General features: G+C 38.2%; 1 protein-coding gene across 2 annotated transcripts in view; it reads left to right on the top strand.

Moving 5' to 3' along the window:
- Nucleotides 1-25,541, top strand: part of tfap2b (transcription factor AP-2 beta) — a 44,218-nt gene extending 18,677 nt beyond the window's left edge. For both annotated transcript variants that reach the window (XM_048531614.2, XM_048531615.2), the window contains exons 4-7: nt 9,861-10,077; nt 11,738-11,856; nt 15,025-15,166; nt 19,374-25,541. In XM_048531614.2, coding sequence (XP_048387571.1) covers nt 9,861-10,077; nt 11,738-11,856; nt 15,025-15,166; nt 19,374-19,671 — 776 coding nt within the window. In that variant the 3' untranslated portion in view covers nt 19,672-25,541. The remainder of the gene's footprint in view (nt 1-9,860; nt 10,078-11,737; nt 11,857-15,024; nt 15,167-19,373) is intronic.
- The last annotated feature ends 828 nt before the right edge of the window (nt 25,542-26,369 follow it).

Here is a 26,369-nt window from a genome sequence, read left to right as displayed (position 1 = left end):
AAGGGATTGTGAAATTTTTGGTGATAAATTTTCAAGATTTCTTAAATATGTAATGTGTACTGACAATAAATGATCCAATATCACTTTTCAGATAGGAAAAGAAAGGTCACCTGAGTGATTGTGTGACAATCACGTCTAATGTTAGTCTGGACAAAATTAAGATAGAACTTTCAACATTGTGGTTTTAAAGGGGTAACAACAGATTAGTTCCCAACTACACAATTTACCCAATGGAGCACAGAATAAAATAAAAACGAGGAAAATATAGTTCACACCCAAAATCGTTTTAAATGTTGTAATTTTACCCACCTCCACTGCTTCCTTTGCCAGCTCACCGCCTGTGTGAAAGAAAACCCTTAAGTTCTTTTTACATCTTTCTGTCCATACTTTAAACTTATGCCTTCTAGTTTTGGACTCCCCCACCCTAGGAACAAGGCCTTGTCAATTCTCCCTATCCAGTTTAGAGGGATACGGGTCAAATGCTGGCAAAAGAGACCATGTCAGATTGGGATATCAAGTCGGCACGGATGAGTTGAACCAAATGATCTGTTTCTGTGTCAGATGACTCTATTCCTCTATCTGCCCCTATGTCCACTGAAGTTTGGAATCCCACTTCTTGAATTAATTATCCAGGATAAGATAACAAAGCACAGGATAACAAAGGGGAAGTGAAGTTAGCTTGTGAAAGGCAAGTTCTGATTCACAATATTTGAAAATGGCCATATAGAAAACACAAATGCAGTCAAAGAACTGTATTTGATGTTTTAGAAGAAATTTCATGAGGTGTCGTAAAAGACACTGGTTGAAAAAGACTCCTGATTACTTGGCTTAAGAGGAATGTAACAAAATGCATAGAAATCGAATGTGGACAGAACAAAGATAGGATGAAGATTGAAAAAGGCTTGAAGTGGCATACTACAGAGACAATGGCTGGTATCAGTATATGAAGATGATTTAGTCTTGTGCAAAAGAATATATAGGGGCTTAGGAACAAATGTAGGCCATTAGGGTCCTTCAGCAAATTCCATGATTCAGGTAGATTAAAATTTATCTGTGAGCCAGCTCATATCCAGGCAGTGGATCTGTTATTGGCTCTTTTAAGACCAAAATAAAGTTGAAATTTCTGTGCTCCCAATCCATTTATATCTTAGTTAACAAAAATATAGAATTCTCAGGTTGAAAATTAAGCCCTGAAATAATATAGATTGCCTTTTGTGGGAGAGAATTCCAAACTTGAACAATTCTCTGTACGAGGAATTCTTTTCTAATTCCATTCCTCAAATAGCTGGCTATATTTTTAAACTTACTTCTTGGCTTTGTACTCTTGAAAAAATGGCAGTAATTTCATCCCTACATTATCTACACCAATATTTTGAAAATGTCAGTCAAATTACTGCTTAATCTTCCAAATTTTAGGTAGTTAATAGTAGTTAATGTGATGTCTCCTCTTAAATTAACCTTTGGAGTTCAGTACATTTGGATAAATCTACACCTTGCACCCACCTAAGCCATTATGTCTTGCCTTAGATGTCATCACAAGACTGGCTCACGGTACCAAACATCTGATCTAATTAGGTCTTTCCATAGCTGAAGCATGGTTTTTGGTCCCTTCTATTCTAATCCTTTATATGCAAAGGCAAATACTCTATTAGTCTTTAAGAAATAATGTTCTCCAATCACTTTTTATTGATTTGTGTATCTAGGCTGCAAAGTTTGTTTGCAGCTCCATTGTTTCTAGCTTTTCATCTTGAGAAAATATCATTTTCTATTTTTTTTAACATCCACACTGAATGACCTCATATTTACCTGGATTGAAATCCACAGACCACTGTTTTATACATTGTCTTAATTTATCAAGATGGCTTTATAATATTACACTTGCATCTACAATGCTTAAAATGTCAATTATCTTAGTGCTACCAGCAAATGTGGACACATTTTATTATCCGGTTAGTGAAGTCAGTAATAAACATGGTTACGAAAATAATGGAATAAAGTGTCTCCCCTCAGCTTGAGCAGATCTGAGAGTAAAAGAAGCTCTTGATGAGGGACTACCTGACTTTGATTTTTGAGTTTTTTCTTAATATCATGGGCGAAATGTTGACGTCTGTTGTAACTGATGAGTCAGCTTATCCATACCGAGTGATATCATTTTTAGCACCCGTCTTATCTGCAAGTGGTCTCAACTGTGTATCAAGGCAAGGGGAATGGGAGAATGTTGCCTGCTTACAACTGGCATTCTCTGGGAATTCTACTCTCTTTGCGACTGCTTAAGAATGTTCATTTATCTTTTTGGATTCTACCATATGTTAGGCTGTATACAGACCAGAAAAACTTAAGCAGAATAGGCCAATTTCCCAGTGGGTTCTTAAAATAGGTGTGAGATTTCTCATTAGCATATGCAAGTTATCTACAGCCTGCTTAACATGGCTGCCTGAAGGCATGAAAAATGGCTTTTCCAATGTAGGCTGGATGTCTTTCATATGACCTTGGGAGTTGACCCTATAATTGATCTTCAATGTGCCCATTTTCACCCATAATATCAGTCCAACAAGATAGTTTTTTAAGAGACAATTGCCAAACTTGATATTAACAGAATAAGTAAAAGGTTTAGCAAAGCACAGTTGGGAAGACTGGTATACAAATTTCAAATGGAATATAAAATGAATAAACATGGTGCAATACAAAACATAAAAAATAAGGAATAGTGAATTGTATTAGTTGGAAGATAAATACAAAGAGAGGGTCCTAGAACTTCTAATAAATATTTCCCTGAATGTGACATTGTGATTACTCAAGTCAAAAATAAAAGAAATTATTTTAATGCTAGGTTTACCAATTAGGTATTAGAGTAGTCTGTACTGCCACATATTGAAATCCAGGAAGGGCATGTACACCACTGAAATCACACAGTCTGGATCAATCAGCATGAATCAAATAAACCAAGACTTTCAAGGGAATTTTGAGAGATGGGGTGGGGGTAAAAATTCTGATGAAATTCTCATGCTGTTACTTCAGCAGCAGATCAGTTGAAATCTCACTGGATCAGTGTATGAGGCTGTGTATACCCATGTTTTCCATGGTTGAGACAATTTTCCACCAAAGTTTCAGTAGGCATTCCAGATAACCCCCGTGTAAATTACTCATGTTGAATTATTTTCACCAGATATGGGGAAAGTTATCTTTATAAATATGACAACCTTTGATCGAATGGTTAGGGATAGATAATTTTCATGTTAATTTGCACTTAGTAATATGTCAAAGTGTGAAGCAGATATTTGTAGAGATATGTTTTTACAGTAGATGAGTTCAGAACGCCTTGTCACAGGAAGTGTTTGGGGTGGAGGCCCCAATATCTTTGAAGGCTCACTTAGATAAATATCCAAAACAGGGAAAAATACAGGCCTATGGGAGTAAAAGGGCAATATGCCTAATAATTGAATAAATCTAGCAAAAATAACCTCAACTGTGATGATCTGAAAGTTATCTATCTAGGTAGTAAACTTCTATGGCTCTACATAACTGTTGAAAAGAATGGATTCATTATTACTGTGTTAAACTATAATAATTTGCAGGGTTGTTATAGCTAACTAGTAAAGTAAGATGTTTTCCAAGTTTAGTTGGCAACATGCAAAAGTTATTTGGGGTTTTGGTGCGTACCTATAAAGAAAATGGTCAGAAGTAAACACCAAACGTATTCATTGCCCCTGGAGACAATTCCAAACCACTACTAATAAGCCAGTGAACGGTTGCATACTGAGTAAAAGAGCTGATTAAAGCGCTTGTAAAATTCAAAATGTCAAGGAAGAACAATAATGTACATGTGTAAAATAAGACTCTCCTCAATGTCAATAGCTTAAAGGAAGCGATTTAAAAAAATCCTAGCTGTGAAATGGAACTGTTTTTAGAAACACAACATCGGCAACTTTGCACAAGTTTTAGTCTGTTTGACACGTGAGGAGATCAGACCCTTTTGCAACAGCGCCAACCATATTCCCTGTGACTGCCATTGCGAATGTAATCCGCATGCGTAGGAAACGCCCAAATATTTCGTTACATACCTTTAATATCATTATTCTGATTTCTTTTACGAGTTGCATGTTACCAGTTTTTTAAAATGCATATTTAGATGCTTTTTCTTGCACTTTTGAATTTTTAAAGATCAAAATTTCAGTTTATATCCTTTACTTTTAAGATAAGTGTAACACATTATTCGGAAGCATTCGTTACAGATCTGGTAATATGGATTTTTTCTATTTGTGTACATTGGCCACGGTCACCTAAGTCAAATTTTTACATTAATAGAGTTTTTTTAATGACACAGAAGTTATGAGTGGGCTTTATGAGAGCTACTCATATGACGTGGGAATGATAAAGTTAAAGGTGATTAGCTATTCTTCAGACTTCAAACTATGGTCATTATATAGAAAATCATCCCTCTACCTCGAGGAGTTATTCAATTATGTCCAGTTGGGTACAAACTATATACTCGAAACTGAAGTAAATAGATATCTGAATTCCGAAGCATTTCACACTAATGAGATTGATTTAACCCCATTTCCGAAGTCTTCTGTGCACACTAAAATATGTTGATGAGTAGTAGCTCAAAATCATTCCCAAGAGAATGGACGACTATCGATTTTCTGAGCAAAATAACATTTTTTGTGACAAGAAGAGGCAGCCAAAAAACTGTGCCTGCAACCAATTAAACACAGTTGTTGTCAGTATTGGGCAATATTAGATTGCAGATATCTGTATAAAAGTCCTTGTAAAAGACCATAAAATCAGACTACATGCAAGATCACTACGTAGATTCTGAAAACATGTCCCGTCGAAATAATACATTTTAATTAAAGCAACATTAATAAATCGTACAGATTATTTTGTTTTTTAATACCTACTCTTGTTATTCAAATATTATTGTTATCACTGTATATCTCTGTGACAACTTATCTATATTATTGAAATAAATTTGAGCTATTTCGTTGCAGAAATATGAGTGATTTCATGTGTTTAAGGATTAAGTACAGGGCAGGCCAACCGAGGAAACTGGGAAGCTAATACTTAATTGTAAAATACAGAATGGCTGCGTTTCCAAAGTGGGGTTAACGAGATGGTCAAGAGTCATTGTGCTGTATTTTGTGTGGGAATAGCTGCCTGGCACTTTTTAAGGTAATTTACTTAACAGGAAATGAGTTGGTCCCAGAAGAGAGAGCAAACGAGGAGAGTTAAAGTAGCCAGCGTGATAAATGACGCTTTCATTTAGGGATCTCTAGAGCTCGTTTAAGTCTAATTTTCCGTATTAGCCCCTGTTGAGCTATTAATACAGTACTCAGGGACCGTGGCTCCTGTCTGAGCAGAGACATTACAGCTAACATTAAAACACATTCTTGATTTCAATATGCAGATAATGGATGACGTTTTTAACCTTTCTGCTAATATAAATTGATAGAATGAGGCAAATTATGATTCACACTGCCTGGTCAATAAACAATCAATAAAGAACAAATGGTGTTGTAGTGGTACATTAGATGATCAAACTTACACATCGCTATGAGAGAAAAAGGAATCTTTATCTTAGTGGAGACTCTATCCACATGATATCAGTGACTGAAATTAAGCTTTTTTTTGCATTTGATCTATTATAGAAATTTAATAACTCGATAGATGAATAACTATAGGCAGTTTGTACTGCATTGTATTTTCATAACATCTACATTGCATTTCTCTGCATACGACAAATAGTTATAAGCGTTATTTTTACGCATTTTTCATAGTTTAACCGTTAGCTATTTCAATAACTTCATGCACTTCACATTGTCAAATATTTTGTTATCTATTGCCAGTAGTTCCATTGTTACCTTAATGAGCAAATTGAAATACATCAAGTTATGTAATTTCCCTCGCAGCACGGCGGATAATTAATATTACCATTTGTAGTATTTCGCGGCAACAAACATTTCTGATTAATATATGTGGAGATGTTTGTTAAAAGGGCAGTGTGTTCAGATAAATTCTGGAAATTTGATTATATTTAAATGTATGAGTTGTGCTTACTGTTGACAGAGGCGAAAGTCGTAACATTGGATATTGTTTGTAGTCACAATTAAGAGCGAGCCTGATTGGTTACATTAAATGCATACCAATTCGAAGTTGTTACTGATACATTAACTTCTATAACAATTGCATGTACACTTGCAACATATTTACACATTGCATTACGAAATCACACTGGAGATGTGCGGCTGTACATTCTGAACACGTAAAGAATTGAAGGCTTCAAGCTGCGTTTCACTCACGGTCCATTGGTTTGCGATTTCCTCTAGTCGTTTGAACGCTATCAAGTTCGTCGCAGAATTATATTTCAAAGCACAATCTGTTCATAATTATTAACAAATGAAGCAAGTATTATTCTCCATATTGATGATCTGTAAAATAAATTAACTTGAAAACATGCCTTTGAGATATTCTAGGGCTAAAATATTAACGCAATATTGCAAGAGCTAAATAAATATGATTGAATGTACTCCACAGGCCCAGGGCTCCAGTGTTTTTTTTCTGGCCCATGTTAGGCCGGAGTACTTATACCTGCCCAAAAAATAAAATGGCCTTGAATCAGTCATTCCTTCAGCGGAAAGCCAAAAACGGCAAAAAAAAAACAAGTGAGGTAGACGGGCAGATTATTTGGGTTATAGATCTGGCATGTAAGCAGATTAAGGGCTGAGTTAATCAGTTCTATACTCATAGCTCACTTTTGCGCGATATTGAATGTAGGGGCTGATTCAGTAACACGTAGCATGATTTGACAGCACTTTCAACATGTTACACATTCAAGTTATGGTAAACACTTTTCACTTTCAATACGCACTAGAATCACTAATGCTAACTTGAGCGTGTATAAATGTCAGTATTAAAGTGTTAGCTGGAGTAAACTATTTTGAAGGGGTTAAAAACTATTAAAATGACGGCAGCGTGTTTACATTATAGATGTTATGCTCTGCCATTAGTTTAAGCAAGGCTGGAAATCATCTGATAGATTCAGGATTCTCTGCAGACCCATAGACTTAGTCGCCACTGGGCTTTCCAGATTCACTTGGAATTTTAGCACAACCATGTAGCAAAGGATGGAAGCATTCCGGGCAAGGCATTCAGGAAATGAAGATAATGACATTGATTACATTTTGCGACACACCGTAAACTGAATAAAACAGGAAGTGCGATGAATTTCAAGCAGAATGCGCACAGCTTCCAGGAAGGGCCAAATGCTCTTTTTGTAGTTTGCATTTGATTTTTTCAACGTTCGTGCACATTTTTTTCTAGTTAAAAAGGTTCGTCGGTTTCGCCTCAGTCAAAAAAAGAAAGGCAGCCAAATTATGTTTAAGTAGGTCGATTTCCTGTGCCGAGGTTCACTGATAAGATGTAGATGCTGGCCTTCATGTGGTGAGGGAGGAGGACGGGTGAAAGAAATTCATCATGGGCGACCTAACACGTTGACAAATGGGTGGATATGATAACCTACGTCAATGGAGTCGAATTGAAATAAGTGAGGTGCAGCGGTTAACGTTTGCAAATTTGAGAGACAACTGGTCACATTTTAATGTCATAGAATCGTGCACTTTTAACGAAAAGGCAACCGCAGATATTCCACCAGCCTCGCCAAAAGTTCAAACTTGCCGAGTGACGTTCCCTCATAAAATAGCAGTTGGTTCAGTAGCCTAAGTGGAATTCTATGGTTTATTCCCTAATTCTTGTCGGAAAGTTAATGGGATCCGACAATGCACATCCCAGCACAAGTTGTCAGGTTTCAGTTCAAACAGATGAAACAAAAGTCGATGGTTTCCTTCTGAACTGGTGGACAATTAACTGTGTTAAAAATGTGTTAGTGACAACATTTCTAGTTCACAAGCCAGATTTCAACATTATTTGGAAGCAGACACGGCTTTCGAGTCCATCTGGGTTTCATCAAAACGCTTACAGATCTGTCTGGAAGGGACCGGGTAGCTTTCGCCAGTTTGTTATGGAAAATAACTTTACCTGAAGTGGAAATTGATACGTGGCCTAAGCGTGGGAACTGCGGATTTGCAGGAAAATTATAAGCACATTTTGCCTTATTTTAATTAATGGATTTCAATTCTCAACCTGATTCATTTGAGTGATCTTGAGAAAACAGATTAACATGAAAGGAAATCTTTATTTAAAATAAAACAAATCTGCAAATTAACATTTATGCCTTTTACTCCCATATTTATTGCAATCTCATTCTGTGGATTTTATTTTCGCAAATTATTCTTATTTAGACAATTAATGCTGGCGGCATTACTGCAGAAAGGCTCCCTAGTGATTTGCTGAACCCCACAATATAAAAGATATGAATTGGGAACACCATGGCATAATGGTCTTTCGATTTCAACTAGCGTTTCGAATTCAGTTCCTTCATATTTGTGGGCTGCAAAAAAACTACCCATTCGGCTTTGCCAGCCGTCTCACTGCAGCCATGAAAACGAGGAAGAACGATGAAAGAAACATTTAATACTGAAACTGGTTTATATAAATCATATAATATATTACAATCGTATTCTTTGGAAAGGGTCTGATGGTTCAGATTTCTCGAAACCAATCAACAAGTGAGGGATTCCACGCAGGTTGAAAGTCCATGACTATAGTTGGCAGTCAGTACTAAGATTTTTCTCTTTTGCTGGTTAAATAACTTGAGCCACAAATTCTTAAAGTAAACATAATGTGGTCCGAATGGCACATTTCCCTAAATTCGAAAATCGAGGTTTCATGCATCACTTGGGATTGCTGAACGATAGATACAAAAGGAATTTGATAAGTCTGCCAAAAAGGAAGGAATTCAGAACAACATCTCATTATATTGCAAATAAAATCATACTGAATTATATCATTATTCTCACCAATCTGCATTTATGAGCTTTTGACCTGCAGTCTTTATTTTGTGAAGAGATTAAGAAAAGCAGGCAGGGGGCATTAAAGTATTTTGTTCAGCTTTTGCCAGATGGATTTTGATAATGGTCTGGTGTAGCATTTCACTGTGTATTTGAAACGATCACATGCCACAATTATCTAGTTGATACGAATAATGTTAATAAAACACTGTTATTTTCTCCTTTCACTTTAATTAGATAATTCTTAAATTGTAGACATAATTCATATAGGGGCTTGCCATCTGTCATAGTTTCAGTCAAGTCAACCATAATTAATAATGCATTTCAAATGAACGTTGGACATTTTTGAACAGTCGCTTCCATTCCAGTCCAGTCACTGCAGTAGCTAAAGACTCTGGCCAGCTAATACTTTTGAAATAATTTAAGTTTCATAAATGATTAGGATGGATAGTTTGGTGACATCTTCCAATTACATCACTGTCGTGAATGCTTTCAACGTCTTGTCAGTTTTTTTTTTCAATTTGTAAACTTACAATTCCCCAGGAAAGAATTTATTTTACAACACTTGTCGGTCTGAGCATAAAAGAACAGTTTGTGTAGAATTCACTGCGGATTTAACCAGGAGCGAGATAATAACCTAAATCACGTGCTTTTATTTTGCAAGAGAAATCCTTAAAACCAAACCACAAAAATGGGTACATTTTTCAAATTTCAGTACATTAGTCAAGCACCGATTATCTCTTGAAAAAAAAGCCCACTACTTTTTCTTTTATGTACAAATTATGCAAAACATTAGTCTGCTGAAAATAAGTGTTCTAATTAACCCATAGATATAGACTGGACCGACTGGCCTTTAGTGGTGTAAACTGCATTGGTTTAATATTTAGTGTGAGATAGTATCTGAACTTATAGTGACGCAGTGCTGACTTCTGCTGTTTTGCCCTCTTCTTTCAGTCCCACTTCCTCAGAAGAATATCACATCTCTGATGATGAACAAAGACAATCTCCTCGGTGGAATCGCAAACCATAACGAGGTGTTCTGCTCGGTGCCGGGACGTCTGTCTTTGCTTAGCTCCACATCCAAGTACAAGGTGACGGTGGGAGAAGTCCAGCGGCGCCTGTCCCCACCAGAGTGTTTGAACGCATCATTGTTGGGGGGAGTCCTGAGAAGGTAGGTAACAAATACCGAAAGCAGCCTCTTATACTGAAGCAGCAGGAAACGTGTAGAGCAGTGTAGTGTGACTAAAATTTCAGGACCAAATGCACTGAACCTGAATGTTGCAAGCTTTATACATTGATCCAAGTAATTTTAACAAATGCGACTCGTACAATTTATTGCACAACGCACAACGCTTTTCCAAGATTTTTTATATCTACCCTTCTGCTGTTAGTTTGTCAGAACATAGCATTAATAACCGTTAGAGTACACACTTGGAAGTCGATTATATACAAGCGTGCAGTTACGCCTCAACTTCCGGTTTATGGAGCGTGGAGATTGTATACTCAACCGCCTCTGAGGTAATTTTAGCCACGGCATCTTGCAATGGATGGGTCTAAAACATCCACGTCTTGTGGGTGTTTGAATACAGGCCATCGACTCGTGCTTTTAGCTTCTCGTTTCAAATGTAAGGGCATTGATCGAAATATTAATTTATTCCTACCATTAGAAGCATGAAAATAAAGAACTCTTCTACAACGTCCCCCTTTGAGTCTACTTTTCAGAGGAACGCAAGTCGGATTGTCTACGATTTCCACCATAAAGGCATTGCCCACTAAAACGTCAACATTTCAAGGCGTCCGGCCATGAGCGGAAAAGTGGACTGATGTAAATAGCCAGCCGTGTATTTTTGTTGTTAGACTCGATGGGCCAAAGGGCCTCGTCGATACTCTAACAATTCTATAATTTCCCTGAGATCCAGTGAATGGTCTGGTTATATTTTTTTTAGAATGCTATTATTTCACATTGCCGCGGTGACAGTGACGCAGTAGAAACTCAAAATGTTGGCCGATCTCTTTTTGGCGCTGTTGGGCTTCAGTACACTGGACAAAGTAACTTAAGGACGCTATCACCTTTACATTAATGGGCAGTCAAAAAATATGCAGCAGTGCAGCTATATCCAAACTGTAGATCGATGCTGTCATTATCTTGCAGCTACCAGTTTAGGACCAGTGGATGGTCAGGTACTGCTCACTCTGCCTCAACACCTAATGCAGCCAGGTGAACAACAAAAGCGTTTTGTTTTCTGATTCGTTCAGTTTTAAGTTGTGAAGAACGTGAGAAAACACTATTTAGAAATAATAATGGTAACAATAATAATAAATACATTTGTTTTATAAAATGCCCAGATTACGTAATTATCGAATTCAGCACTTTGAAATGTGGCCTTGCTTCGACCTGGCATTCTGCATACCTCTGGGGAACACAAAATGGTGTGAGACTATCTCCCGTAGGATGATATTACGCTTTCTTGCTTTGGTATACTGGGTTTACCTTGGGAGTTGACTTCCAATTATACTGCAACGTTCGGGTTCATACGCATCTAAAACAGCTCAGCATAAATATGAAAATATCAGTATAACTGCATCTTTAAGAAATAAAGACCTGACCCATGGGTATTATTATAAACTTCCACTCGATCCTCACGTGAAAAGTTGCCTTTTGGAAGAGCTTTCCTTTCCTGGAGTAAGGATCGTGTGATTTATTATGGACACGTAGGTTGATTGAACAGTTCTACCTCTTGCACACAGGCACTCACGCAGGCTGTGTACACCACAAAGAAGGCTACTTATGATAGCGCTGAGTCTCAAAATCTATCCTTTATTGTTATCAGAGCCAAGTCGAAAAACGGTGGAAGGTCGTTGAGAGAAAAGCTAGAGAAGATCGGATTAAATTTACCCGCGGGCAGACGTAAAGCTGCAAATGTCACTTTACTAACGTCACTGGTGGAAGGTAAGTTGTGGGAACACATTTCATAAGAAACTCTTCGGATTGCATTGATAAGTTGATGTCATGACTGTCCCAACCTTAACACCATCACAAGAACTTTGAACTGCCCATGAAAAAGGGAAGAGAAGAGTACAGAAGAGTGTTTGACGATATTGGCAGGGATTTTATTACACTGTGTTCTTTTTATAATAATCACATGTACTTGAACAATATTCATTGCACGAAAGTTAGCTAAAAGTATTAGCAACCAAAATAGCAACATTAATCTTCACAAGTTTTGGCATTTTTGATCAAGCCATTTATTGTAACTTCAAAGAGAAATTACGTTATTAATTATGCAATTTAACTAAAAACCTACTTCGTTCATACATCATAATAAATATTATAAATGCATTTATCTCAAGGCTGGAAGGGTTTTCTTTTAGCTAACCTTCATGCATGATTTATAGTTGTATTTAAATGCTCATATGTAACTGCATTTTCCATCACTTAGTTACGCATAATCACGCTTGCACACACACAAACGTCACATATGTCCAAATATCTCTTTATATTTGTATTGATGTTCCTATGCACGATAAAGAAAGTTTGAATGCCTGTTATTTTTCACGTGATTTCCCAGTGTCCTACCCTCGAGCCAACACCACTACCCCGCTTGGGCATGTACATCAGAGAGTGTAAATCTACCTGATTAGGACCTGCATTAATATTAGCCAGAAAATATCTTGTGAAATTATTTTTGGTTTTATTCAGAAATCCTTTCTGAACAAGTGATGCAAGCCGTCTAATTCAGCCAATGTTATGGCCGATATATCAGCTGAAATGAGTTTAAATAACTGGAAGACCTGTGTTGTGCATTCTTCAGTAGCAGTAATTTGTTCAAAAGAATAGAGAATATAAAAAAGATTAGAAAAGAAAATTGACACGCTAAATATATGGGCATCTACTTTTTAAAGCCTTTTTCTACAGGCCAAGGCCTCTGGCACATTCATTTATTTATCGCTTGTTTGCAAACATTTACTTCCCCTACATGGTAAGGTATGAGGTTTATCAGTACTGAGCTGAGTAAAGCGAATTCTTCTAATTCTCTTTTCAACAAGATGCAACAGAAATGGAAAAGTTGTATTTTATGACTATATATTTTGTGAGACCACCGTCATTTATGGATGCATTTTTATAAAAAAAACTGACAATAATTAGTGTGATAATTATCGGTACAGTATCTGTTTGAATCACTTAGTCCTGCGGACAATTTCATGTGCCTAGCCCCAGCTATCGTCTGCAAAGAACTTCAAAGAGATCCACTGCTCGAGAAGTGCAGTATTATCTGTTTGAATCCCTGGGAGCTCGGCTCTGTGGTGTTAACCAGCCTTCACTGAAGTAGCATCAAGTGGGGTAGGTTGATGACATGGACCTCAAGGATAGTCCAGGATGGAAGGAAATATGACAATTGCAACATTAACAGATCGACCACGATCTTATTTCTTGCCGGAGCAGGCTCGAGGGATCGAATGGTCTATCGCTGTTCCTATTTGGTATGTTCGTAACTGGGCCAGCATTGAGAAGATGGCAGTGATTTGCCTTCTTGAAAGGCCGCAGTCCGTGTGCTGTAGACAGATCCACAATGGTTGATGCAAAAAGTTGGTACTGGGCAGTTTTCATAAAATGGCCTTGCTCCCAAGTAAAATGCCTATGCTTATTATATTCTACTTCATTGTTTCCAGAGAGAACGGATACGTTTAGCTACAGTTACCAATACTATGCTTATGCTTAACATAACTCTTATGTGAAAATCAGTACATAATTCCTCAACATTTTATGGGAAAAACGCTGAACAGCAATTTCTTACATGGCACAGTAGCATTGACAGATGGATATCCACACATAGAATGTATATTCCATGACAGATAGACAAACAGATAAATGGATTATAATTATTCTTCTTGCTTCCGCATGAGTGCCATCAAACATTACTGAACACATTCTGAATGCTCACACTTCACTGTTGCAGTGTGTTATTTTGGCAAGTAACAGTCAGTTGCTGTTTGTTAGAAACTCCTGGGGGAGCCTCTTGTTTAATTACAATATTTATCTTTTCAAAGATAAATGTTTCACAGTCAACTCCTTCATAACAGTCAACTGCTCTGCAATAAATGTGGTCTATCGGGTATTTTATTTAGATTGTCTACTGCAAAGACAAATGTCTACCAGAGGTAACTAACAAACACCTTCACTACGATAATATAAACAAACGAAGCCATCATAGAACACTAAAAGGTAAACGACATTTATGTTCAGTCTCATAACTGAACAACAAACAAGTCGGCCCAAAGTTTGCAATACAGTCACCATTTTGGCAAATAAAAATTCGTCCAAATGTTTCAGCCAAATGTTTCCTTTTCATTCCTACAAGGTTTATTTTTATTAGATCTCCTCAGTATGTATAAGCCACTGTGGCAACCAGATGGGTATGCAAGTTTTGTTCTCCATGTTTATGAACGACGTATAAGCTTAAATAATTACCTTAATACAGACATGAACTGCTTCATAATTATTTCATTGCGTTTGCTCGGACGCTAGCTCCAATTCAGATTCAGCTACTTTGATTCCAATTTGAAGTGAAATCCTGTAAACTGCGCCATTCTAAATCTGGAGGATGTCCAGGGCAAAATATTAAGCCCCAAATAGCGATTTATTGTTGACATCACAATCCCTTCTATTGTAATCTACAGAAAACAGGGATCAATTAGTCAGCCTCTGCATATTTATTCATAAAATAATCCGAATCTTACACTATATTATTATATCTAGTGACTGTATCAAGAACTCAGTTGGCTGTCGGTTTTTAGTTTGTCTTGAATTCTTAAATGAGCTTTCCTGCAGACACTACGGGGAGATAATGCAGGGATCGTACATTAAGACACAGCCTAACCGAGAGGGTCGCCCAATACGATTAACCGGAGTCACACATAACATTGTACACATAACAGAGCTAGGAAATTTATCATAAATATTTTTATGATGTGCTCCATTTTTTTTCTTTGTGCTATTTCGTTCCGGCCCTTTGATTAATATTTATACAGGCATACGATATAGCTGAAATATTGCACCCGCAATACTTATATAACCATATGAGAATAACAATGAGGTAATGTTGGTTTTGTCTTGCAGGCGAAGCCGTACATTTAGCCCGGGATTTCGGATACATCTGTGAAACCGAATTCCCTGCCAAAGCAGCAGCCGACTACCTAAACAGACAGCACACAGATCCCAGCGAGCTGCACTCCAGGAAGAATATGATCCTGGCCACAAAGTGAGTTATTCACCTCTCCTACCTGCTTTTGAGACCTGAAGGAATAAACACGAACAGTTAATCCTGTAGCTGTTGTGCCATGATGCATGAACAAAATGCGATTTTTTGAAAATAGGTGTCATGTTTGGTACTGTATCTGCCTAAAACAGCCTTCGCCTACTTAAAGGTTTCACGCACGCTGATTTTAGGTCATTTTGAACAATGCATCAACGTGTAGTTCCAGTGGACAGAGTCAAATAAGTATGTCACATAAAATGAGGGCTGAGTTTATGTGGTTTAAAAAGCTGTACCTATGAGTACAAAAATCTTTAGGAATTTTTTTCCTTCATTGAAGCAATGATTGAAAACCACTAGATTCATATGAATAGTGAAGCCACGGTTTAATTTAAGCATTTAGAAGTTAAGAAAATCCGTTTTTAGCAGGCATTTAAGAAAAAAAATCCTTCAAAACTTTGAATAGCTCTAACAGTTTCAATCAGATCTGATAAAGACACAGTAATGTCGTTAATATGTGATTTGTCTACGCATGTCCATTATTGAGGAAAGTCCCTCTGATTCCCACCAATGATTATAAAAAAAACCAGAAAAAAAATCATTTGCTCAAATTCGTCCAGATGTTCGCTAGACGTGATTTGAATTTAATTGTTTCTTTCCGCCGGGTCAGAAGATATTACAATCTCAGAAAGTTTAATTGCTTGCAGGCGATTCTTTTTTCTTTGAAGACTAGAAGCGTTTGGCTTCCCTGCCATTAATCCTTCACGGTGGACGTTTTCTACTTTACATAGTCAAAAAAAATACAAGGACGATGAAGGCAAGCGTTTAGAATGTTCCCATAGCAATTGCCTATGAGCGTCTTATACGTGTTACCACACACGGCAAACGAGATAGGAAGAGAGAGGAAAAAGCCAACAGAAGTGGGGAACGCCAAAGAAAATTTTTAAAAGACATTTTCGAAATATATTGTCTTAATTAATTAAGCATTTCCTTACTGAGAAAATGATCAGCATTCCCCAGCACCTGATTGACTCTGTGTCTGGGTGCAAATATACTTCGGTTAGCTTAAATTCTACCTCTTCGTCACGTCTTTTTTTTAGGAACTTTGAGTAGATGATGCACGTTTGCTCGTGTTGGGGATATTCAAAGGAAGAAGATGCACAAAGCTACATTTTTTCATTCTTGAGACTCATCTATAATGCAATGATTTTTGGCTTAATTTTTAAAAAAAATTGTGCTCTCTGCACACCAATTCTCAGCATTAATGATATTGACAGATATTTTTGGCTGCGAGTTACATGATCTTTTCTCAACATGCCGGTTGATAGAAAAAATTTTTATTAATCGCATCTTTTAGATAACATACTTTCATGGGTTATTATGGGCTTTGAACATACATGTTTCCATTTAAAATTAAATACATTTTTCTCCATACAAGACAGCGATTAGTTTATTTCCCAGAAATCAACTGTTGATGATCATTCATTGAAGCAGTGAGCGCTACACAATCTTGCAGTATGGATACATCTAGCATCTGACAAATAGAATGCCTTCAACATTCATATTAAAACGGTATTTGGTCGAGGGAATCTATGTAGATCCGAAATAATCTTATGAACATCACCAAGTACAGAACAAAATAAAACAAAGTATTTGAAAAGCTGAAAATCTGAAACAAAAACAGAAATTCCTTGAGAAACACAGCAGGTCCGGTATCATCTGTGGAGGGAAAGCAAAGCCAATGTTTCGAGTCCAGTGACCCATCTTTAGAATGGATTCTGTTCAAGGGTCACAGACTCGAAACTTTAAGTCTGCTTTCTCTCCACAGATATTGCCAGGCTTACTGAGTTTCTCGAGCAATTTCTGTTTTTTTTGTGAACATGTGTACATTGTTCTATAAGATAGATTTCAATTGTAGATTTAAGCTTGAAATGATGGTACTCATCTCTTTTAGACTTCTTTCTCAAATTTGCATTATACGAACCCTCTTGGATGAAATTACAATCTTGTAAACATTCCCAGTTCTACATCTTCTGTGATCACTGATAACATTACATTTAACAAAGTAAACATGATCTTTGAAAAAGTACACTATTGCACTCTACACGGTATCATGAACATTGGCACGGAACTCTATTTAGCAAATTTAGAGACAGAATAAAATGGTCTAAATATAAGTGTAGACACCACGTTTATCATTCGGAAAACGATAACACTTTAGTAAATCGGTAATCCGCTTGGCAACAGGGTGATAGACGATGCAATTCACCCGCCTCTCAACGTTCTGTGATTTGATTTCTGTTCATTGTTAAACTTTACAATTCAAATATTTTCTTCAATAAGTGTTCCAGTAGAATCAATGCTTGCATCAAGTTGATAGAGGCTAATGCTGGGAAATGGGAACAAATTTCCATTTCAACGCTCAATATAAATATTAATTATTTCCAGGTCAGGTGCAGCAGCATTATGTTGCAATTATACAGTAGCTGCCAGTCTGAAAACGATGGCTGTGGTATAAATTCCAGCCATACAGGAACTAGTTGTTACTCTCAGTTTCGGACTGCAATTGCCTCCCCCTGAGGAGATTGAAATAATCTTCACCATGCATGGAATTTAACTTTTTGGAGGCAAACGCATTCTGGATATTTCCACCAACTATCCAGGTAGGTTAGAAAAAATGTCTAAGAGAACGTTGGGCCCAGAATTCTTTCAAAATCGGATTTAACCCTTACACTGTATGAAATGTTCAATGCAAGTCTTGTGATAGTACTTCTTGAAGATGCTCTTGAGGAATCATTCCTGTTGGTCAAATTTATACCGCGTCACAACATCACAGTGAGGCAGAAGCTACTGCAGAGGCAAATGAGAAGCACAGTTTAACTTTCTTTTGCTCAAATGGAGGATGGCCATGGGGTGAATTTCCGTTGAGCGAAAACTGAAGGAAACGTCTCTAGTGGCCCGCTGTAACTTCACCAAGGAGTGCCTGAAACACTCACAGAGTTTCCCGGGGTTTCCTGGCAGTTTCAGGGCTGAACGGAATTCAGATACAATTCTGACATTCTGCGCAGCAAACCCTTTCTTTCTCTTCATTCTGGCTGAATTCATCAGAGCCACTAAACCTGAGAAAAGCAGCCTGCTGATCTGAGCACAGCAGGCCAAGCAGCATCAGAGGAGCGGGAAGACTGACATTTCGGGCCTTGCATTTCTGAAGAAGGGTCTAGGCCTGAAACGTCAGCTTTCCTGCTCCTCTGATGCTGCTTGGCCTGCTGTGTTCATCCAGCACTACACCTTGTTATCTCAGATTCTCCAGCATTTGCAGTTCCTACTATCTCTGCTGATTTTATGCGCAGGCTGGAGCAGGATCAGGCCACTCGGCCTTTCGAGCCTGCTCCACCATTTAATAAATGCATGGTTGATTTGATCACCCCATATTCCCGCCTGCACCAGCTAACCTTTCACCTCGATTATTCAGAATAATTCTACATATACCTTCGAAATATAATTTTAAAAGATACAATATTTTTGGAATGAACTCTACTTAAGATTGTCTGATTCACAAATGCAATAGCAAGACTCTATGTTTTAACTCTTATCAGTTTAACTTCCCAGCGGATTTAATTTCTCCGTGGTTCTATTGCAAAATTCTTTGCTCGAATTTTTTTAAAGTCTTCGTTGTGTTTATTTGTAATAATTTCTGATTTCGCACACCTGTAACATGCAAGATTTTTTTACAAGGACTGAATTATGCTGGTAATACTAACACGTGTTATTGGTTGAAAATGGCCCCAGTAAACGCGTAACCTAACCGTAACTCTTTCACCTGTATGAACTTGTGCTGCTTTTAGCAGGATTAATTCACAGAGAGATTAATCTATATTTAGCTTTGCATTACTACATTCATTCTTCAGCAAATTAAAGAAAGATTTACATCCGTGATTCATTATAAGAATTGAGAACATATGAGATTCCATTAAAAACATCCTGAATTGTTTGATAATTATAGTTGTAGACTATTGTAGAAATGCGCGTACACTGGAAGTCAACGCCGTACAGGCAGCTTTACCTTAACCATGATATGCGGGTTGATGTGGGAGGATAGGGGGCGGAGGGTGGGGGTTGCAGTTGAACCGATTTCCATAGCAATGCCATTGCATACATCTGATTTGTGTTATCTGACTGCAACATTCTTTGTCCTTGTTTTTTTAACCCGCAGGCAACTTTGCAAAGAATTTACAGATCTGCTGGCACAGGATAGGTCTCCACTGGGGAACACCAGGCCCAACCCCATACTAGACCCAGGCATCCAGAGCTGTTTGACTCACTTTAGCCTCATTACGCATGGTTTTGGCTCTCCCGCCATTTGTGCTGCTCTCACAGCTGTCCAGAACTACCTGACGGAAGCATTAAAGGGACTGGACAAGATGTTCCTAAACAACAACCCAAATAGACATACATCTGGTGGGGAGGCAGGCACCAAAACTGGAGACAAGGAGGAAAAGAACAGGAAATGAAAAACATTCCTCCAAACTTTTTATTTTCTGTAGCTTTATATAAAAAAAATCTTCTATTGACTTGGAAAAGACGACAACGCACATATTAACGGAGCAACACTGGGTCAACTGTTTGCAACCAATATGGACCTGGATGCAAGACATCAAGACCTTTTTTCTTGGTATTTTTCCAATTTTGCAAACATTTTGACTTCCATTTTCCGTCAGAATGGCAGGCGATTCCAAGATCAGCTTGTGTGACTGCAAATTCATTTTTTATATATATGTTATCAAAATCCTCTGGTCCCATGTTCATTTCAGGTCCGATTTCTGTGCACAGTTCTGCATGTTATGAGGATGGAAACATTCCAGCAAAAGAAAATGATGATCAGGTAACAGAAACACTTAATAGCGTTTTTTTTACCCCCACCCCCTCCCCGTGTGGATGTGCAGCTTCAATATAGAACCTTTAAAGTTATACTACCCAAGGCCTGATGGTTCCCACACAACATTTAACATGGTGACAATAATGACATGAATCTGCTGAATCTAACCCCAAGCATAACAATACAGGCAATAGTGTGACTGTCCATAACCTTCCAGTCAACATGAATCTAAACGGAGCTCTAACTAGATAATTATTCACCCTCGATTGCAGTTGTCAGATCAAGTTCAAGGTGAACACCAGCACTGCAAAAATAACTACGCAAAGCAGAATGAGTACAGACAGAAGGTGAGTTCACTTCAAAGAGACGGGACTGAAATCCAACAGAGATTAATGAGAAGGGAACATTGCATTATAGGAACGGGCAGTGCTCCCCCTGCATGGCGTAGGCTCTTTAAGACTTGGTACATTCCGACACACCATTTAATGTAACTGGTCTTCCTTTCAGCAATTGTTCTGAATTTGGCAGCATGTACTTAAACGCTCAGTACGACAGGATGCACCGCCCCAACCCCCCAGAAACTATTAGCATTGTGATCAGTCTTTTTCGATTTTTTTTTGTAACGACCTCCCCCTTATCCCTTGAAGGACGCTTAACCATCGTACAATCTCCCTCAGCTCAGGGGACAAGTGAGCAACGTCTCCACCCAAAACACTTTTGACCTCAGCTGATGCATTTTGGCATTTTGGTCAGTTTGAACATGAGCGGACACTGAAGGCACCGTCCAAACGCAAAGCCTCGACCCAATGACTCCCTTGAGAATTTATACCATATTAAATGTCGATGGTAGATTCTAGTACAAACACGACCCGAAGATTCGCAGAAAGCACAGGAGCTGTACTCGAGCAGCTTGATATGGTTAGTTAGGAAGAAAATTCATTTGTTCGTCAGAATGTCGCCATGAACACATGGCGAAGTTATCACTTACATATAAATCTTAAGAATTGCATCCGTCACTATTAGTGAGCCAATTGCTTTTACACTGTTTAAGAAATACCCCACCGCATTACTTCATTAAATTGCCAGCATGCGTACTGAAAAAAGGGCTATATTTGAAAGAGAGAATTGGTTCACGCGGGTCAGTAGACACTGGTCAGTAGACTCTGGATTGAGAATAAAATCCATGCAGATTCTTAGAGATGGGCTGTCTGGATGTGCTGGGTGCCTCTCAAATTGAAAGAGCGAGGTTATTCTAAAAATAGTAAAATTCTTGTTTTTTAACCATGTCGGTTGTCTGCATTTTCTGGAAAGAATAGCAAATTACGTCCTCATGACTAGGAAACATTTAATGGTTGTGTTTGTTAAGTAGCCGTTTCAAATTGCTTCCCCTTTCCGTTCAACGGAACCGCGCTGTCCACGTATCTCGCTTGCATACAATCTTGAAACAAGTTAAATAACAACGTTGCAAGGGAAGGCAGCGAAGTTGAGGGTGACACGTCCGCACGAACAGAAAACAACGTAGTCTAACGATAAACGTTGTAGGCATTCTGACTGTTCCTCTCTCATCCCAGGGGTTCCGAGAATGAATGTTCCAGTACCTGCATTTCGACATGTTTTTGAGAACAACTCTAAATCTATTTAGAAACAATGCATTATTGTATTATTCAACAATTTCGAACATATTTACACGTTACAACTGTTGCAAAGAGCTCTGATCTGTTATATTGTCATCAAAATAGTCATGGTTGTTGATACGCATATCATGGGTCTCATCTTATTATAATACGCAGCCATTTTTCACATTGCTGTATCCCAATGGTTGGCCATCTAGCAGTATTCCTTGTTAACTATACGCATAGGTATATTACTCGACTAAGTGATATTTTAAAAAAATCAAACGTTTGGTATTCTACAAAATCAATGTTCCTTTGAGAATGAGTTTCCTTTTCACGTATTTTCCTTGATTTTCACTCTTTGCCCCAGGCCATGCATGTCAATGGAAGAGTTACCACAAGCCGAACTGCTGCTCCTTGAGTCCACAGGTGGTATGTGGCGGAGTATTATCCCCTGTGGGGATATAAACAAACCCAAGGCCCAGACTGGTTAAACTCATCTGATAAATAGCAGGAATGTTGAAATCCTGGGAGAACACGGGTGTTAAAGGAATGTTTAATTGGTTTGTTATTGAGGCACTTAGGTGAAAAAGCGACGATTGGTAGCACAATCTTGGCGAATACATAGTGATCACGCTGATTTAAATTTCCAAGAAAAAATCCTATGTTAAAATATCTCTCACAATACGATCAGAGTCCCAGGGATATGGCAATGAAAAAAAAGGAAAGCCCCATTGCATTTTGTTACATTTTCTTAAGAATTCTGCAGTGATGGAAACAAAAATGAATAGGATTGATTTATTTTGCCTGCTATTTGTTGTATTTTCACTGATTTACGACTGCTTCTGCTATTGATAAAAAAAGTAAGCGGTGATCAATTCCAAATCACGAGATTAAACGGATTACTTAAAGTTGACCCCTTGTCCACACAATGAGATCCACTCGCCCAGGAACATAGGAACGTAGGACTTTGGAGCAGGAGACTATCCAGATCGTGGTTGATCTGATTGTGGCCTTAGCTCTACATTTCCTTCGGTACCCCATAACCCTTCCAACTAACTCCTAGCTATCTTAGCCTTAAATAAGTACAATAACACAGCATTCACTGCCTTCCGGGGAACAGAATTCTACAGACGAACAGCCCTCCGAAGTAAAAAAAAACTTCCGAATCTCAGTCTCAAAAGCAAAACCTTTTATGCTTGAATTGTGTCCCCTGGCTTTGGCCCCACCACAAGAAGAACCATCCACCTTGTATCCAGCCTACTGAGTCCTCTCGGGATCTTATGTGTTTCAGGAAGATCACTTCTCATACTTCCAAGCCAATGCATAAGCGCTCAATTTGTTCAACCCTTCTCCATAAAATAATCTCTCTAATCCAGGAATGAGTCAGTGTGCCTTCATTTGACTGTGTCTAAATTATTTATATACTTCCCAACCCCCTCCCCCCCAAACTGTACAAAACCGTACTCCATACTCCAAATTTATCTCCCCAAAACCCGGCGCTGCTGCAATAAAATCTCCCTTTTATATTCCAGTCCCCTTGCAATTAATTGCCTTTGCGGAATTTCATGTAGCTTAACCCCATGTCCATTCTCTATGACTATGATATCTTCCTGTTTGACTCTAAACTAATACAACGTTGGTATTTTGAACTGTTAAACTTGGGTGTTTAAACAGGCAGAAATAGTCATAGTGAATTCTAGCACGGTATTTTTTGTTAAGGCGTGACTCGCTTCCATTCTATCAAAGCTCCGCAGGACTGTGTCTCACTAAACATGACCTGCAACATTGTTGAATAAGCAGGGGGAATTTAGGTTTTAAAAGCGCATCAAGCAGTTGTGCATTAGATTTGGGGACTGCAGATTCCTGGGATTCCGGGGTCATTGCAGTTCAAAAGGCACACGTAGACTTGTTCAACCTCATAGTTGAAGCCAACAAAGATTAAAGCCAACTACAGCACAGGCTAGAGGGCAATTGGAGCACGCTTAGTGAGCCTACCTCTGAGCCAGAAGGCCTGGATTCAAGTTTCATCTGCTACAGAGGTGTGTCATGACAGGTCTGAGCAGGTTGGTTACAAATGGTCAAGGTCGACAGTGGGATGAACGTTCCCATTTTAAGAAACAAAAAGCTGCAGGCAAAATTAGTAACAAAGGGTCAGACTTGCCAACGGAGTCAGTGTTCAGCTCACCTTTAGCTGGCTGAAACCAGTTTGTTATCTTTCCATGCGCAAGCACGGACGTTTACAGCATAGAAGGGAGCCATTTGGCCCATCATGCCCGAACATAGATTAAAACCTCATCTCGCTTTCCCTCTTCCGCCACTCTGACTTGTCAGAGATCCATGTTACCCTATGTGTAATCTAAACGTAGTTAGGCATTTACAACCAAGAAATGTTACAAGTTGGCCAAGAGTTAGATTAAAATTCCGATCACATTGAGCATTTGACTAGATGTGAAAACACTGCCTCTAAAAAGAAAGTAATTTAAATGAATGGAAAACATTAATTTGTGGTGGTGTTTAGCTCATTTCTTACATTTGTAAAACCAACGACGAGCAAAAATGTTTAAAATTACCACTACCAATGAGTTCAGATTCAAGTATCGATTGAAGAGCATGATTTTCATTTCAGCATTAAATTACTGGGAGGAAATGTCACCCCGACTGATTTCGAACCGTCTCATCGTCGCTCCTAAATTCCTCTTAACCAAACAATGGATCACTGACAGTTTGGACAGGTTAACTTAATTTCAATAATCTTTCGTAAACGCTAAAATGTATCGAACAAACATTTGATGGTCAAGAGATAATAGGAACTGCAGATGCTGGAGAATCCAGGATAACAAGGTGTGGAGCTGGATGAACACAGCAGGCCCAGCAGCATCTTAAGAGCGATGCTGTTGAGCCTGCTGTGTTCATCCAGCTCCACACCTTGTTATTTGATGGTCAATTGTTGGGTAAATCAGGTGTAAGCGTTACAGAAGGAACAATTTCAATTTCGATTCTCGATCTAAACATTCCCGTTTGTCATACCGTTCAAATGAACATTTGTCCCCCAGCCCCCAAATTACAGCATTTGACACTAAATATGCCAAATTCCTAATCTGCAGAGTATGTAAAAATTCCGGTTTGATCCATACTTCATAACATTTCAATTATCCTACCAAGGAGCGCTTTCTCCTGCTTCATGTGACCATATGTTCCTGAAGTCGAAAAAAAGTACAATTCTTCATAAAATTCTTATTCCTTTAGGTTGGATCTTATGTTGATAGAAATGTGGTCTGAACTCATGACCATAATGTGCCAAAACCATGTATGAGTAGATTACGTAGTTTGGACCGTTCCCATCCTTGTCACATGCTAGAAAAATGTTTTGACTCTGGTGTCTAGGTAAACTGATTTTTTTAAAATTACAATTTCCAAACAATGATATAACTTGGAACATCAATTCTGCTGAATCTCCAATGGAAATCAGCTTGGAGGGGAAGGGCGGGTTGTCATTGTCCATGTTTGTATATATTTATTTAATGTTAATTTAATGGGATTGTAAATATGGTGAGCCAGTAGCGGGGTATTTATCTATGATTCCATACCTCTGTGAGTGGGTTGAAAATGCTTGACGCTAGATAGTCCACTATCTGATTTCCGTTCACTAGACACATTGTAAAGGTGATGGGTAGAACCTGTTTATTGTCCAGTTGTGGTCTCATTTTAAGAAAAAAAAGTTGAGTACCTTGTGATTTTGTTGTATTCTATTCAGTTTCAATGTGATGCTGCTTCACTTTTCAGACAGATTATGATGCTAGGTCTGTCCACCTACTGGTTGTTTGAATGAAAACCAATTTGTCTTCAAGAAACAAACGAACACATAATAAACCTTGCTTCGGAAATGAAACGGTTTTCTCTGTCTTTTAGTAAAGCAGTAGTCTACACCATGGTACCAGCATACATTTGCTCCTGGGAGATTTTCTTTAATGACACTAGGTAAAAGTTGGAAAAATTGTTAGGACAATAAGCCTGCTGTACTTCAGGATGTTTTCATGTCGAGATTTCAGTTATTAATTGCATCAATTCAACGTTACTTTTCTGCCTGTGGGCAAACTTTACTAGCCATAGCTGGACACTGAAGGATAGATTTGCCCACAGTCAAGACAATTGGGAAAGGTGTCATCCGCTTCGGTGAAGAATGAAAAAATGTACCCTTCCAGGTACTTCAGGCGTCTCGAAACTATACCGAGCAAATGACGTTTGATTGCCACAAACTTTGTATGATATTCCTTTCAGACAGCTGCTGCCCAAAGTCACGACAGGAATTTATCCAGGTATTAAATCACTTGTTTTGCCCGTTTTGATACCATTGGTCGTTGCAAACAAATACGTTTCATGTAAGTAGAACACATAGCAATTAATATTCACACATGATCTATCATGTTACTCTCACCTTACTGTGTACAAGGCTCGAATGTATGGATTCTCAGTCGGAGCCTTGCTCGCTAGGAACGCATTTTCAGAAAGTGTCGGTGAATGATTGCAATACTCAACGTGGTCTCAATGAATACATTTCCCGACAGGGGAAATCGAAATCCAAATGACTCGAGGTCAACGTATTTCTTTTAAATTCCAATCTTTTTGTTTTAAAAAATAAACTATCAACACCTTGACTTTTCTATTTAACTCAATTTCTGGTGTTTAGATTAGCCGTGATCTTCCGTTGTTTCATCTG

The sequence above is a fragment of the Stegostoma tigrinum genome, chromosome 4, assembly GCF_030684315.1.
Source record: "Stegostoma tigrinum isolate sSteTig4 chromosome 4, sSteTig4.hap1, whole genome shotgun sequence".
NCBI lineage: Eukaryota > Metazoa > Chordata > Chondrichthyes > Orectolobiformes > Stegostomatidae > Stegostoma > Stegostoma tigrinum.
The sequence above is the reverse complement of the archived record's forward strand: the minus strand, read 5'-3'. Positions and strand labels throughout refer to the sequence as shown.